Source organism: Xiphophorus couchianus, chromosome 23 (assembly GCF_001444195.1).
Source record: "Xiphophorus couchianus chromosome 23, X_couchianus-1.0, whole genome shotgun sequence".
Lineage (NCBI taxonomy): Eukaryota > Metazoa > Chordata > Actinopteri > Cyprinodontiformes > Poeciliidae > Xiphophorus > Xiphophorus couchianus.
The window spans coordinates 27,005,896-27,021,131 of NC_040250.1; the positions used below are offsets into that span (position 1 = coordinate 27,005,896).

Sequence of the window (15,236 nt, forward strand, 5' to 3'; positions counted from 1 at the left end):
AGCAATGCGTTGTTTCAAGTTGTGAAATGAATGAAAAGTAATACAACGTACCACCCTGTCCTTCAGTAAAAGCAATGGATTTATTTGCAAGCACATTTGATGATGAGTTTTGAACCAGTACAATGCTTGACAGGGTAGTTTTGAAAGGATATGTCCCTCCGTTGTTCAGATAAAATACATGTGTTCAGTCAACTATAGCTGTGTGATAATATCTCATGTCAATCCAATGTTTCATTATTTCTCAATAATGCTGACATCAGACTTCCTCTTCTGTCTTCAAACCAGACAGCTGGATGCAACTTCCTCTTGCAACATTCAAGTCTGTAGAACTGACCAAAACTTTCACACGTTCTCAATTTTGTCCCTTTGTTCGCGCTGTATTGTGTATGCAACTCAGCTTTGCCCCGACACAATACAGGATTCTTATATGTTAACAGGAAATGGTCAATGCAGTTGTAAGTACTACAAAGATATGGGTGATTGCAAAGTATTTTTGCTCCATTTGCCAAAGCAAGCATAACCTAGAAAGGTGGCTTGAGAGAAACTGCCACCTGGTCGTCAGCGAGACGGGTTTTGTGGTCTACAGGTCTCAGCTTCATGGCGCTGGTCTTCAGCGAGTACCACCACCCTTTCCAAGGATACCAGACCACACCGTCATCCGTGGAAGCACTGTAGTGTCCGTTGGGATAGTACACACCATTGAGATTGGCCGAGTGGCATCTACGGAAAATAAGAGTCGAACAGAGCATTTTATTTGTTAATGTCATTGTAAGACATAAATGTGGATTTTTGTTTGGGGTTGTACTTATTGAACCACCAGCCCCCTTTGTCTTCCTGAGCGCAGTTCCCTCTGTAGTTGTCATTGTCCCGGTCGTAGGTGCTGAATTTCATGCCCTGGTGACTGGCCCATTTGACCTCAGGAGCCTGATAGCTTCCAGTCAAAGCATCTCCAGCGGTACCAACATAGTCTCCAAAGGAAAGGCGGTAGTGCTCCTACTGACGGAAGTAAAAACTTGCATGAGGTTAAAGACAGAGTTTGAGATGTTTTTTTAAATGAATAATGTTAATAACTCTTGACTCTTAGCATTTTTCACACTGAATAAATCAAATTTAGTTGCCAACATCCAGACATCCAAGACTAAAGTGGACTTCTATCATTTCCAGTTTTTAAAACTTTGTATTGTCAATTTAAACCTGTAAGATGTTGTCACATTTGAGGTACATGTTTATTTCTACAAAAGTCAATGTTTCTTTTAAACAGGATCCTCAAGTATTAAGCAATGCACCAATAATGATCCTGCTAAAACATACTTCATGCCTGACCTTAATTTTTTTCGTGTATTCTTTCCCAGTTCATTTCACACTGAGAGATCAGTGGAAGGTAGGAGTTAGAGCACCAACTCCTACTTTTATTTTCCATGGAAATAATAATTTTCTCTGTAAATAACCTTCCAATCGTGATAACAGTTACAACTAGATAAAATGAGCTTTGCATAAAACCACTATTATATTTCTTAAAACTGGAGTGGTTTTAAGAAAGTGGAGGTCCACTTTGTCTTTGGTTCAATCTGTCTAGCTGTCTTTCCAGCTAAATAGCTAGCTTAATGGCTACCCAGTTATAACTAGCTAGCTTAATAGCTATGTAGTTATTACTAGCTAGTTTAATAGCTAGTTAGACATAACTAGCTAGCTTAGTAGCTAGCTAGGACTCTTAGGTAGCTAGCCAGCTGAAATTAAGATATAATGTTACTTAATCTGTTTTTCTTTTAAAAAATATATTTCTTTCAATCTTCAAACAACTACACATATAATGCATTTCATTAACTTTTAGGACTTGGACCTTTTCATTTGCTACTTGGAAGTTCTTGTACTCAGCATAGCGCTGGTGGCCATCAAAGTCTTCCAAGTTGATCTTCACTGAATAATTCCCTGCAAAAGAAGGAGGCACAAGAAAAATGATACGTTTATGCAACATACAATGTGGCCTGTAGAAATTGAAGCACTGTTGCGTTGATGCAAGGATGTCCTGGTGGTGGAATCCCAGCAAGACCACCGGAGATAGACACCAGCAACACTGCGAGAATTTTGCGGCCATAGGTAGGAAAATTGATGAGCAGATGATATTTCTGGACAACACAAGTGTTCTCCAAAAGCACTAATAGTTGTTATTTTTGACCACTTGATGGCAGCAGACAAACAAAGGCTACAGAAAAGGCTAGGAATGGCTTTTTCCATAAAGTGGACACTTAAAACAGCATTTGCATGTGTTAGTTTCCAGTCTACAAAGCAAAACAATATTAACCTTGTGTTGTGAGAAAATGCAGGTTGTCGTTTCCAAGCCAAAATTCTGCATTCAGGTCTCCAAAGCCGTCCTTATACTCTGTCCACGACCTGATGGATTGATAGTTGAGGAGATTCTTATTTTTTTATACAGATATTGAGTCTGAACCAATGCCGTTGACGCAGCATGTTGCAGACACACCTGTTAAATATCTCTGTGCCATTGATCCGTCTCTGCAGGACAGTCCATCCTCCTCCTTCAGTCATATCACAGTAGACCTTGACCGCTGAGGGGCTCCCACTGGGCCTGATCCGATACAGACCGCTGGATTTGAACCCAGAACTGTAGACCTGGGAGCAGTCTGACACACAGAAACACAAGTCCGTTTATCCAACATACGGCATAATCAAATACAGTTTCAGCATGGTTTTCACAGGGTTTCCTCAGGGCGAGAGGCAGTGGGCGCTGACCTGCGTGCTGGGTGTCCTGGACCCGGTCAGATCCGGCATCGTTGTTGTTGCCCTGTTGGGTCATCAGCTGTAAGCTGCGTAGGAGGAGCTCCTGTTTCTGTAGCTGTCTCTTCAAAAGCTGCTCCTGCTGCCGCAACCGAGCCAGCTCCCCGCCACAGCCGTCTGACGCCTACGCAGACACATCAACACCATATGTGTTGTCCCTGAAATGTTCACATCTATTCCCTTCCATTATCTCATTTGGTTTCAAATATGCCTGTTAGGAACACATTTTGCCTGTTAGAAAGCAAAATGTAGAAAATATGTGGAAAATAAAACACACTGAAATTATGTAGCCTTTAAAATAGACAAGCAAGTCTGCAGAAATGTCAACTTTTGTAGGAAATATATAAAAATGTCACTCTGTCGTGACGGTACGGTTTAAGGCAGGTAATCTGTGAAAAAAATCAAGCTCCTGTACTTTGTCCCAGTACTAACTAGAAGCAACCAATCAGTGCCAGGAGGAGGGTCTTAGGTCTGTCAATCATGCTCGTGTGCGTGCCTCCTCCCCCTACACATGCCTCCGTCTTGCCCTACAGCCTCTCTTTGTCAGCGGAGCCTCTCGTGAATGCTAAGGCTAGCCAGCATTGCCTCTGATGATGGCGGATAAACGGATTTTGGGTAACAGTGGGTCGTTTCTCTTCCATTAGAATATTAGGGAGCGCATTCACAAGGTTGATTGACAGCGTAAGGACACTCCTCCTGGTTCTGATTGGTTGTTTCTGACTATAGCGATGCGTTTTTTTCCAGACAGCAACAGCAGCACATGGGAGAAGATGATTATGAATTTCGTGTTACATTGCCACGTCATTATACGACATGGTGATAGTTTGAACAAATATGTAAAAAACATACTTTTTCCATAAACTTTGTTTACGTGCAGCTTTAAAAATGTGGAACTTTTGGGACAAATTTTCAATCTCGTTTCTGTAAGGCTTTGACACGCTGATGCCAAGTTTAGCTAGCTCCTGTTTCTCTTGGAAAACGATCATTTAGGAAGCCATAAGAATAACACTCCTATTATTTTTTTCTCTCACGTGAAACAGTGTGTTGCTATCATACAACAATAGTCAAAACAGAACAGCATGCGGATTATTCAAAGTATTCACCTTGACAAACTGGGTGCAGGCTGCCAGCATTATCAGTCCTGTCAGCAGGGCCATGGTGGGGCCTCTCTTTCTCTTCTTGTTGAAAAATTGCAGCACAACCAAGCAGGAAGCCAGTAAAGCAGACTGATTCTTCAAAGAGTTTGGGTTTATCTGCTTGATTCTTGTTCTGGAAAAAGGAAAAATCTTCCTACAACTGAGTCAAAGCAAAGGCACAGCAAAAAGGAGGAGCACCTGGAGAAATGCCTGATTCTCCACGGTGATAAAACACACCAAATGTTCAGAACAGATGTGCCCAGAACCTGCCAAGACCAACTTCACGTTAAAAACAAGGTTCTAATATTAAACCTGTTGTTAAAAACACGCTTAGTGTTGCTTGGTAGTAGTCGTACTGTGAATCTTTGGTTCTTCTTGGCCAAGGCACCGTGGCTCCTGTCTACCCCGTCCTCTGTGAGTGTCGTTGAGAGACTTGAGTGGTCATCATCTTTCTGATTAGCAGCTTTGTGCCATTTGAAATAATGGCTTGGAGTGGCTAAATGCGGCTGAAGGCCAGCGTTTGTAGGAGGACGGAGGACGGATTGAGGCCATTTGCCTCCATTATTTGGTTGCATAATTGTTCTGTGACTGATTGCAGTCAGACAGCCTCATTTTATACATACGGTGCGGAAATTAAGTATTTAATACACTGCCGATTGTATCAAATGGAAAGGTTTTTTTTATTATCATAGCAGCATCTGAACGGTGAGAGGCAAAAAGAGAGAATATTAATAAAAAATGAAAAAATACAGAAAAAACAATGAATGATTTTGAAAATAATTAGCATTTTATTGCATGAAACAAGTATTAGAAAAATAGAACTTAGTATCTGATACAGAAAGCATCTTGTCTTCTTTTGTGATTAATGAAGAATATTACCATAAACTGAAACGTTGTAATGGATGCTGAAGGTGAATTTAGACTGGTGAATCTAAATGTGTGGTTGAAAAACTGCAATTAACCTAGGAAATATGAATTTATAATGTATAAAAATGATATTTTTACCCAACCAACACATATGTTTCTGACAGGAAATGAGATGTTTACATAAAATAAAATATGTAAATCTATAATTAACTTTGAAATCTCACATTTATGTGTTTTCATTTACATTTTAATGAGGACAAACAGCATGCTGAATATTATTCAGATTTAGCAATCAGACAGCATACGTCGTAGTCACGTCTAGGGCTGAAATGATTAATCAGATTAATTGTGATTAATCGATTATTGAAATAATCATCAACAAGTCGAGTCATCGATTAATCGCTAACTACGTACTAACTAAATACAATCTCAATAAAAGGCCATTTGCTGAAAGAACAACACACTCAGGGTAGTAACTGAGTCAAAATTGTTAAAATAAACAATCAGCTCCTTTTGCTGTTCAGTTTTTACTCCGTTAGCCTAAAACAGTCAACAGATTAGCTTAATACTCTATTGATGTTAAGTTGAGCAGAAAGGGCTGAGCTTCTCACATGTTGATGTTTTTGTTTTTTTACTACAAATGATCATTTGTAGTAAAAAGTAATGCAGTTGTTGCGTTTTAGGCAATGAAAGATTTATTTTCTTATTTAGAAAAAGGAATTGCAATGTTTGTTTATTTGCATTTTTCATGTATTCCTAATATTGTGTAAAAAAAAAAAAAGGAGAGAAAAATCAGCAAATTGTGCAAAATATTTTATGCGATTAATCGTCAGAATAACCAACTAATTGTCAGAAAAATCGACAGTTTATAATCGATTACTAAAAGAAATGTAAGCTGCAGATCTATTCACATCGTTCAGGAATCAGTATGTGAGGTTCAGAGCAGCTTCTAATTTGTCCTCATTACAGTCAGAAGCTTAAGTTATACATGACTGAGTCCTGACTGCACCGCTCCAGCCCCAGCAGCAGTTTTACAATAACAGTAAGGTTAGTCACACTGAGAGCATTACTGTTTGCTCAGCAATCTCTTGTGAGTTGATGTTTCCTCTGCGGAGCTCTGTTCACTGATCTGCGATCCTATGCAAACACAGACACACAGACACACACAAAATGTTTGTTTTCTCAGGCGGTGAATGTATGTTCAGCTAAAATAATCATAAATAACTACACCTTCATAAAAGCTAATAATTATCAATTTGTTTCAGTTTGGAAACTATGACAAACGTGATTTAAAAAAAAAAATTCTGAGAGACTTTGTTACTTTTGGTTTTTGCCGATTTTCTCCGCGGGGAGACCTCAGGGTCGTCTGGTTGGGCATCATCCGTTTTCTTGTAGTAATACGGCTGGTCGGGTGGGCCGAACCTCTACGTTTAAAACACGACACACAGTTCCAAGGTTTGCAGCTGTGCTACTTACCCAGAGAATATCAACAATGTAGTCATAACGTACCTTGTCAGGCCACATGAAGCTGACGAAGAGAACGAGGGGAAGTCCAACGACGAAGACGTAGACGCCCATGAGCCAAGGACGCTGCTGGATGGACAGCATGATGGACTCTAAGAAACCAGGCTGCAACATAGATGGATGAATACAGTGTTGATTACAAACATATGCAGGGCCGGATTTACAACCATGTAGGCCCATGGGCTGGAAACCGTCTTGGTGCCCTATCCTCTAAAGAAACTTTACTTCCCTAATGCAATTTACAATACATTAATAGGTAGTTCTATAAATAAACCGGGTCTGAGTTGATTATACCAACTGATTATGGTGAGTTTAATACGTCCCAGTAGCTTCATGTTGTTACCCTCCCAACCCTCCCACAAAAAAAAAATAAAAAAATCACTAAATAACTTTTGAAATACTTGAGTGTTGTTTATATTCTTAGAAATCCCAGAATATTATTGCAACTCACCTGATGTGGACCTGTAACTCTAAAATAAAGTGCAATGTTTTCAAAACATGCATCCACATAAAAAAAAAGGTTTTGTGGCCTGCCTCCCAATAACTGGTGCCCTGGGCTACTGCCCCTGTAAACTCTTTCTAACATTTAGCCCAGCTTGTAATGTTTCCAGATTTTTATTAGTTAAAAATAAGCTGAAAATCGTTAATCGTTTTCATTAGATTTCACAATCACGTGAAACACTTACTTCAGTACAATTTCTCTCTACTCTGCCCTCGTTTGAATGTGTCTGCTTATAGTTGATGATTTTACTGATGCAAATGAAAAGAAAATGAATGCACACACAAAGATAAACTCTTACCTGGCCTGCAGCAGACACCGCAGACACCAGCATCACACCCAGCACCAGAGATCTTAACTGCATTGCTAAAAAAAAAAACCCACAAACAGAAAATGGAGTGGAAAATTATTTCAAAGCACGGAAGAAATCTACCTGCATGTGTGTGTGTACATGAGGCCAAACTAGGTGATCCAAACTGAAGCTTTTCTCTGCAGAATGCGTCAGCTAGCGAGAAAACAAGCTTCACTGCATAAAACAGCAGCATGTTGGATTGGAAGCAGGTTAAAAAACTGAGTTGAACAAACAGCAAATGAATTATTTTACCTTTTCAATCTGGAGAGTTCTCTGTCTGCTGAAGTCACTTCCTCTTACCTTGCAGACTTGTGCTGTTGGACTTTGATCAGAAGCCACTTGCTTGCTAACATTGACTCCAGGTTACAGAGTTACCACATTACACAGGTGTCAGTGTCCTTAACGCACACTTTCACACAGCCTTCATGCTGAAACATATTAAGTTATGATCTTAAATTATATACAAGGTTTATGTGGGATTCTTAAGGCAATAACGTCCTCATTAGGACAAATACGAAAGAGTAAAACAACATCAAACAGGTTGACAAAAAAAAGATCCCTATTAACTAAAGTATTTATTCGTAGTTCTAACTAGTAGCATGATGGGATTTTATTTCTACTCAATTCATTATAAAGATTTATTTATGCTGTATGTTAGTTTACATTTGTGATTTTATCTACAAGATGGTTTAATCCAGAAGAGTAGAAGTTTGTTTAGAAAAAAAAAAGTTTTTATACCCAACAATCCTTCCACTTTACAAAGTATTTTATGTCGCACAGAAAAACAAGCGTAAAATGAAACACTGTGCGCTTTTCTGTTTGTTTTCAGCAAATAAAAATCCAAAAATTGTGGTCCGTATTGGGATTTACTTTATTTTAAGTCTATGTATCGAATTGCTGAAAATAAAACAAAATAAATAAATAACAGTATTTGCTGACAGCTGCGTGAGGTGAGTCTTCAGAGCCGGATGTTTTTTGTTTTTCTTTTGTGGGCTCTAGTGTCCCTTATATGAAAGTAGTTCTGACAGGAAAGGTGGAAGGAGAGGAGGGATGACATGCGGCAAATATCGTCGGGTCCGGGAGTCGGACCCGCGACAGCCGCGTCGAGGACCCAAGGCCTCCAAACATGGGTCGCACTAACCCCTACGCCACCGCGACACGCCCCCATTCAGAGCCGGATGTTGATTTCGCTTCGTACGAAGTCGCAGCCGGAGACGCTCTCGCTGCCGTCGGCGTCCGACAGGAAGCCGCTGCCGGTGGTTGCCGTGGTGATGCTGTGCTCAAGGGCCGTGAGTCTCTTTTTCAGCCGGAGCTGGGAGGAGTTGAACTCACTCTGCAGGCGCGCCAAACACGTCTGAAAATAATTCGTTACAGTTATTGACAGGCTGTCAGGAGTCAGTTTTGTTTTAATAAAAATAAAAGCCATCATGGAAATTAGAAAAAGATCAAATTTTAAAAACTGATAAAGTTTCATAAAAAGCCGCTACACTGACCTGCAGACGGTCCAGACTGGTTTCCAGCCTCTCCATCTTCTCCTCCAGCTCTTCTCCGGCCAACACGTTTACTTCCTCCAGAAGCCCCTCCTTCTGCAGGATGTCCCGCCCCCTCTGCTCCAGCTGCGCCCTGGCGTGGGGGAACTCCTGCAGAGCCTCCATCAGCTCTTGTTTGGAGAGGCAGAAGAGGTCAGAGTAGCCCAGGCTCCTTATGTTAGCGGTGCGCCTGTTCCCCATCTTGCTGCCGCTGATGTTCAGGATGCTGATTTCTCCGAAGCAGCTCCCTGCGGTCAGCACAGCGAACTGGGTGACTCCGTCGTCCCCCACCACCGCCAGGTGGCCCTCTTTGATGATGTACATCTCCTTGCCCACATCGCCCTCAGAAAAAGCAGAGACAATTTCACGAAGGTTCCTCCGTAAGCCATTTTAAAGTTGCAAAAGAACGAGGACATGCTTAAAAACCTGCGAAAACAATCATTAATAATTAAGAGACAAACTACCCCCAGCTATAATTTTTAGCCACAACACAAACATAACTGAGTTGGAGCAAATAAACGTTAAGACCTACGTCTGATGAGAATAAATGCATATCTTGAAACTCATTTTGAGTTTGAAGGTAAAAACGCCCAGCGGCAGAAATCTAACTCGCACTATCATAACCACGCAGCACCAAATAGAGAAAAATGAAATACTGTTGGTTCACATCTATAAAATAATGTGTTATTTCTCTACAATAATGTATTATCGTAAAGATGCATTGTAAAATAATTGATTTTCCATCTAAACAAAAAGACAAAACAAATTTAAAACCATGCCAGATGGGTTTGGAAAGCCTATTTGATAAAAGGTGATTTGATTAGCAGTAACAGGAACATTGATGAACATATTTAATAATGCCGTTTGACAAAATATAATGTTTTTTGCTTATTTTATAATTGATGACTGTATGATGTTTTTATGATTTAAAGCACTTTCAACTGCCTTGTCGCTGAAGCGTATTATAGAAATATACTCGACTTAACTATCTTGCTTAACAATTGAAATAATCTAATATTAAAATTTATATCATTATCTGAAACATTTAAGTGTATTATCATACTGTATAAATCCAATATTTACCCATGTCTATGTTACAGGAGCATTTTGTAAATAGATATGGTGTTGTGTCCATCACTAGAAAACAATGTGCCATATTTTCTAGGCTATAAGTAGCAACTTGAAGATGCTATGAGAAAAGTGTGACTTATTGTCCAGAAAATATGGTAGAAATGTCTCTTTCTGTTATTTAAGTAGTAGACATGTTGTTCACGAGAAGGAGCCAGCAATGCGAAACGCTTTAGGATACAAAGCAGTGGTATTAGAGTCCCATGTTGTAAAATAACTGGACTGTTTTAGTGTGTTTTTGGCTATTCTGTCAACCATCACAGTTCAACAGATACTAGCAATTCTTCCAAGACCAACAAATGATAATATCTTCAGAGGAAGTACAGACCTTTCTGCAGATGTAGTCACCAGGACTGAACACCTGGGGCCGAAGTTTTAACACCAACTCTACGAGGAGACCGGCCTCGCAATCCTGGAAAATACGCACCTGGATCCACGCACACATTCACAGATGCAGACAATATTTAAGACACGGCAGTTTATGGACAAATGGGATTCAGAATTCAGGTTCTGATGAGCGTTTTTATGAACGTGAAAGAACATTCCAGATTAGTGGACTCAAACTCCAGCCAAAAGCCAAAGTCCTTCAACTTGTAGATGCCTCCCTTGTCGTAAACACTTGAATTTAGTAGCAAAACTGCTTCACTAGTACGGAGTCAAATGCTACAGAGCTCTGATAATGAGTTACCATTGGAGACAGGTCATCTAAAAGTTGAAGGACACCGGCCCTTGACGACTAGAGTTTGACACTGCTGTTATAGACAGAGCAAAATGATGATATGTAGATAGTTACCCAAATATAAGGCATCGAAGACTTGAATAAGCTGATGTCAGAGGAGTTTAGGGGAGTTTACCTTCTTCAGTGTGTCCAGGTGGACATTAATGGCGATCTCTGCTCGCAGTTTGTTCGGCAAACTCCTCAGCACTTCTTGCTCATCAACTGTCTTCTGATTGGTCCAGAGGTAGTCAAACCAGCGAATGACACGTTGCTCCAGGACCTTGCTCACATGCCTAAAGTGCATGTAATGTTTGAGGGCGTCCACACGGGTTTGAAAGCCCGCTCGCGTTGCATTCATGTTGGAGATCATGGATCCAACGTTGCCAACAATGGAGGCAAAAATCAGAACGCCAACCTGAGACAGAAACACCAACAGACCGGTCTTCAGTGGACAGGTTCACTCAATGGACGGCATGTTTGGGGATGACGATCTTACCAGAAAGTCAAATATCAAGAACAGGTACTCCTCATCTCTGACAGGCGGAGGGGTCTCGCCAATGGTGGTGAGTGTCAGAGTGGACCAGTACAGACAGTATATGTAGCTTCTGGCCAGCGAGCCAAACTCGGGGTCGGAAGCATTGGGATACACCCACGAGTCGGAACCCAGACCCAGGACTTTGGAGAAACTGTAGTACACACAGGCGTTCCAGTGGATGATGACCAGGATATACAGGACTAGCTTGCAGATGCGGAACGCGTTGGGATAACTCGTGCGTGTTTCTGTTCGTTCAAAGAACTCGAAGAGGCGCGACATCCGCAGCAGACGGTTGAACCGGAGAAGAGGCGTGTAACTCATCCCGGCTATGAGGTACAGGAGGTCCGTGGGGAGGATGGAGCAGATGTCCAGGGTGCACTGTAGCGTTCGGATGTAGGTTTCTCTCAGACGACGCACGTCCTTCACCAACAAGCCTTGATCTAGAAAACCTTGACATATAGACAAACAATGCCCAGGAGAAAGGATGTGGACCAAAACAAACCATGTAAATGAAAATCTACATCACTGAATAAGGATTTCTATTCTGACAGCAACACAGAGACTATTGCTTCTGTCAGATTACTAACTGGGTACCTGTGTGGAGACGGACAGCAATATCCAGGATGTAGACTCCATCACAGATGTAGTCCAGGACTAACCACACCTGTACATTTTTCATCTGAAGCTCATCAAAACAGGCCCTTCAGTAAAACAGGGATAGAGTGAATACACATAACTGAAAACAACAAGATCTCCCACCAAAACGCAATTAAAATCACACCTGAATAAGTCATTAAAAGAACATTCATTCTTGGGCGTGCCGTGGTGGCGTAGTGGTTAGCGCGACCCATATTTGGAGGCCTTCAGTCCTCGACGTGGCCGTGGTGAGTTCGACTCCCAGACCCCACGACATTTGCCGCATGTCTTCCCCCCTCTCCTTCCCTGTTTCCTGTCAGCCCACTATAATATAAGGGACACTAGAGCCCACAAAAGACCCGCTGGAGGGGTAAAAAAAAAAAAAAAAAAAAAAAAAGAACACTCAAAAAACATGCTGAGTCACCCTCCTCCTACCACTTCCTGTCTTCTTCTTCGTCGTCTTTTCGGTCAGGAGTAACATCCGGTTACTCGTGACAAGAAAAAAGTGTTTCCGTTGTAGCTGCGCAATAAAACATTTTCGAAAAGGTTGAAGTTGAAGCACAAAAACATTGCGCTAGAAAGTGACGTGTTTCCATTAAATAATTCTAATTTGCGCAATTGGAATGCAGCTATTTTAATATTTATTGCAATAACAGCTCCCTACCTCACAACTAATAGGGTGAAGTTATAAAAAACCGCTGCTCCAATCACTATCAGCCAGTTGTAGTAGGCATCATCAGACGGGGATAAAACCACAACCTTCCACTTCCTCCTCCTCCTGACAGAAAGAGTCAGAAAAGCAGAGTGAATCAAATCAGGGTCGGCACGTTGAGAGCAAGCTGAGTTGGACGGTCGTTTGGCGTCTTACGTGCGTCGGGAGCGTCGGACTTCATTCTCTGTCTCGGAACCAGTGTGGGTGTGGCTAAACCTGCTGGGCGGGGCCTGTAGGTCCGTGTTGGCCGGGCCCCTGAAGCGCTCCAAAAAGGAGTCGGGCCGCTCCGTCCCCTCGGCCAGACTCTTCTGAGCCCATTCCCTCAGAGTCATCACCATACTCACTATTCTACAGAGACAAAGTACAGGAATACTTATGAAGTAGTCTTTACAGATCAACATTAGTCAACGTCTGGACTGTTGACTATTGGTTCTGAAATAGAAAATAAATAGAAGACGGTACCTACTGCTTACGTGAGCACTACTCATGGATATTCTAGTAAAAGCCTTTAGTCGTACCTGGACAGCGCCCCCCGGCCTCGAAAGGAACTCTGGGAATTCCTTTCGATGGCGGCCATTCGCTGCAGCTCTGAAGAAGTGTCATCACATATCGACTGTCCCCTATTCATCCAGAAACACAGAAAATACTGGAATAACTCACAGGATATTGATTTATCCCGAGTCAATGTTTCGATGTCTGAAACACTGACTCAACACACATTCCCAAATGACTGGAGCTCATCTGTATAACAACATAAAGCACAAACCATTTACTTTTTTATAATTATCATAACTGCATTAAGTTCTTGTGAGGCCGCAATGATATTCCAAAGTTTTTATGGATTTTTTTTTTGTGGTTCAAACATTGACCCGTCTCCGTGTCTAACAGCTTTCAGTTGCATCATTTCTTGTTTTATTTTTGCAGTTCATCTGTCGGCCTCTTGGGGTCCTCAGTTGCACTTATGTCCAGCCTCTCTCGCTGCCCGTTTCTTGTTTCTAATTGGCTAATTATTTTAACTGTAAATTTTTTCCATTGTCATTAGTTGCTGCAGCTTCAAAGTGATTTGAACTTATTTTTTTTCTCCTTTTTTTGTACAGTTTTGACTGAATTGCCGCCCAGTGTGATTTGTTCTTTCAGCAAATGGCCTTTTTTTGGAGCCTGTACGCTCTAGTTAGCGATTAATCAATTACCAAATTAGTTAATTATTTCAAGGATTGATTCATTACAATTAATCTGATCGGTTGTTTCAGCCCTTATACATACAATATCAGTAAGTATTGGGTATGGGCCACAAGAGCAACGTTAATATCGGATATCGATATCAGCCTAAAATTTTTTCGGTTCACCCCTACTTGTAAATTCAGATTACTTTGATTAATAGTAAAATTATACTTTATGTCATGAAGTGGGGTGTAGATGGTGAGGAGAAAAGCGGTAGACCCATGTTAAAGTGGAGCCAATGATGATTTAATGATGAAAGTCTCAATAATACTACCAGTTACTACTCACACTGGTAGTAACTGGACTCGACTTGAAGACACAGACAGAGCAGACAAGGACCTGACAGAGAACAAGAAACACAGGTGGGTATAAATACACAGGGGGTAATCAAGGGAACTAGACACAGCTGGGATCAGTCAAGGGGGAGACGGGACAACACAGAGACTCAACTGACACAAAATCCTAAAAAAAAAAAAAAAATCACACAGAAGAACTCAAATCCTCACACTTTAATTCAAGCAGCAGCAGGTGATTTTGGTTGCTCAGTTAACCATAGCACCAAGCCACACTTATTTCAAAAATACATAAAAAGCGCACATCCTTTTAAAAGTCTGTGTGTGTGTGTGTGTGTGTGTGCGTGTGTGTGTGTGTGTGTGTGTGTGGGCGTGTGTGTGCGCGCGTTTGTTTCTAATAGCTTGTGGGGATCATTTTCCTGACATATACGGTACTACGTTGTGGGGACCCACTGCTCCTTGTGGGGACCGAAACCTGGTCCCCACAAGGGGAAACGCTGTTTTTGGGTCCGGGGTCAGATTTAAGACTAAGGTGTGAATTGAGTTTTGGTTAGGGTTAGGGATGTAATGGATAGGGTTAGGAAAAGGGTAAGGGTAAGGTTTAGGCTGTAGAAATGAATGGAAGTCAATGGAAAGTCCCCACAAAGATAGCCGCGCAAACGTGGGTGTGGGTGTGTGTGTGGGTGGGGGTACCTGCTAAGTGTGCTCTCAGCACGATCACTATCCTCCTCCGTCCATGTTTTCACAGACAACCTGTGGGAATCGTGCAGTGGACCCGTCATGCTGCTCACACAAAAACACAACGTGGTTCTGCTCTTTATCTGTTGTGTTAGAACGGTGACACCAAACAGACACTGGGTCATATATGAATATGTTCAAAACAAGCTTCACAGTCACATAAAAAATAATTTAAAAAATACAGGAATCAGCAAAAGAAGGTCATGATGAGGTCATGCTGCACCAGGCATCGCCACAGAAACGGCTTAGCAACAAGCTGATGGGCAGGAAATGAAGAGAGAGTAACATGGCACAAGTTCACTAACCTGATCAATCCTCTGTCCTCCAGACGTTTCCTGCGGTCAAATCTCCAAATCAATCCTCATGTTCAGTTGATCAGTTTCCACCTGGTACTGTGCGTGCAGCTTTTTTCAAGCCTCTCATTACAGTCGGCATAATGGACAGACGAATACACAGAGGACGGCTGAAATGGATGAAGCGGGCAAACGTAACCAATAAAAGGGATGATCACATGGTGCACTTGAAAAAGCATAATTTAAATTGTAAATTGTA

General features: G+C 41.5%; 2 protein-coding genes across 2 annotated transcripts; both read right to left on the reverse strand.

The window, feature by feature from the left end:
* Positions 1-61: 61 nt before the first annotated feature.
* Positions 62-4,122, reverse strand: fgl1 (fibrinogen-like 1). Its single transcript, XM_028008753.1, has 7 exons — positions 3,900-4,122; positions 2,752-2,920; positions 2,483-2,642; positions 2,303-2,391; positions 1,841-1,929; positions 806-993; positions 62-720 (listed from the first exon to the last, which is right to left on the reverse strand). The coding sequence occupies exons 1-7, from the start codon at positions 3,951-3,953 to the stop codon at positions 522-524; spliced, it is 948 nt and encodes a 315-aa protein (XP_027864554.1). The 5' UTR covers positions 3,954-4,122; the 3' UTR covers positions 62-521.
* A 575-nt stretch (positions 4,123-4,697) lies between these two features.
* LOC114139093 (cyclic nucleotide-gated cation channel-like) lies at positions 4,698-15,141 on the reverse strand. Its single transcript, XM_028008752.1, has 15 exons — positions 14,990-15,141; positions 14,640-14,729; positions 12,951-13,052; positions 12,589-12,780; positions 12,385-12,498; positions 11,679-11,785; positions 11,046-11,533; positions 10,686-10,964; positions 10,160-10,258; positions 8,668-9,045; positions 7,427-8,528; positions 7,124-7,188; positions 6,309-6,428; positions 6,121-6,223; positions 4,698-5,936 (listed from the first exon to the last, which is right to left on the reverse strand). The coding sequence occupies exons 2-11, from the start codon at positions 14,726-14,728 to the stop codon at positions 8,343-8,345; spliced, it is 2,034 nt and encodes a 677-aa protein (XP_027864553.1). The 5' UTR covers position 14,729; positions 14,990-15,141; the 3' UTR covers positions 4,698-5,936; positions 6,121-6,223; positions 6,309-6,428; positions 7,124-7,188; positions 7,427-8,342.
* Positions 15,142-15,236: the final 95 nt, after the last annotated feature.

What these genes read in the sequence shown, in the direction of transcription:
- fgl1 (XM_028008753.1), bottom strand. Translation starts at nt 3,953, where the DNA reads ATGGCCCTGCTGACAGGACTGATAATGCTGGCAGCCTGCACCCAGTTT. An exon ending in CCAGGACACCCAGCACGCAG is followed by an intron (nt 2,643 to 2,751) that starts GTCAGCGCCCAC and finishes TCTGTGTGTCAG; the next exon opens with ACTGCTCCCAGGTCTACAGT. An exon ending in GGGGGCTGGTGGTTCAATAA is followed by an intron (nt 721 to 805) that starts GTACAACCCCAA and finishes TATTTTCCGTAG; the next exon opens with ATGCCACTCGGCCAATCTCA.
- LOC114139093 (XM_028008752.1), bottom strand. Translation starts at nt 14,728, where the DNA reads ATGACGGGTCCACTGCACGATTCCCACAGGTTGTCTGTGAAAACATGG. An exon ending in TTCACCCTATTAGTTGTGAG is followed by an intron (nt 11,786 to 12,384) that starts GTAGGGAGCTGT and finishes GTTTTACTGAAG; the next exon opens with GGCCTGTTTTGATGAGCTTC. An exon ending in TGCTGTCCGTCTCCACACAG is followed by an intron (nt 11,534 to 11,678) that starts GTACCCAGTTAG and finishes CTATATGTCAAG; the next exon opens with GTTTTCTAGATCAAGGCTTG.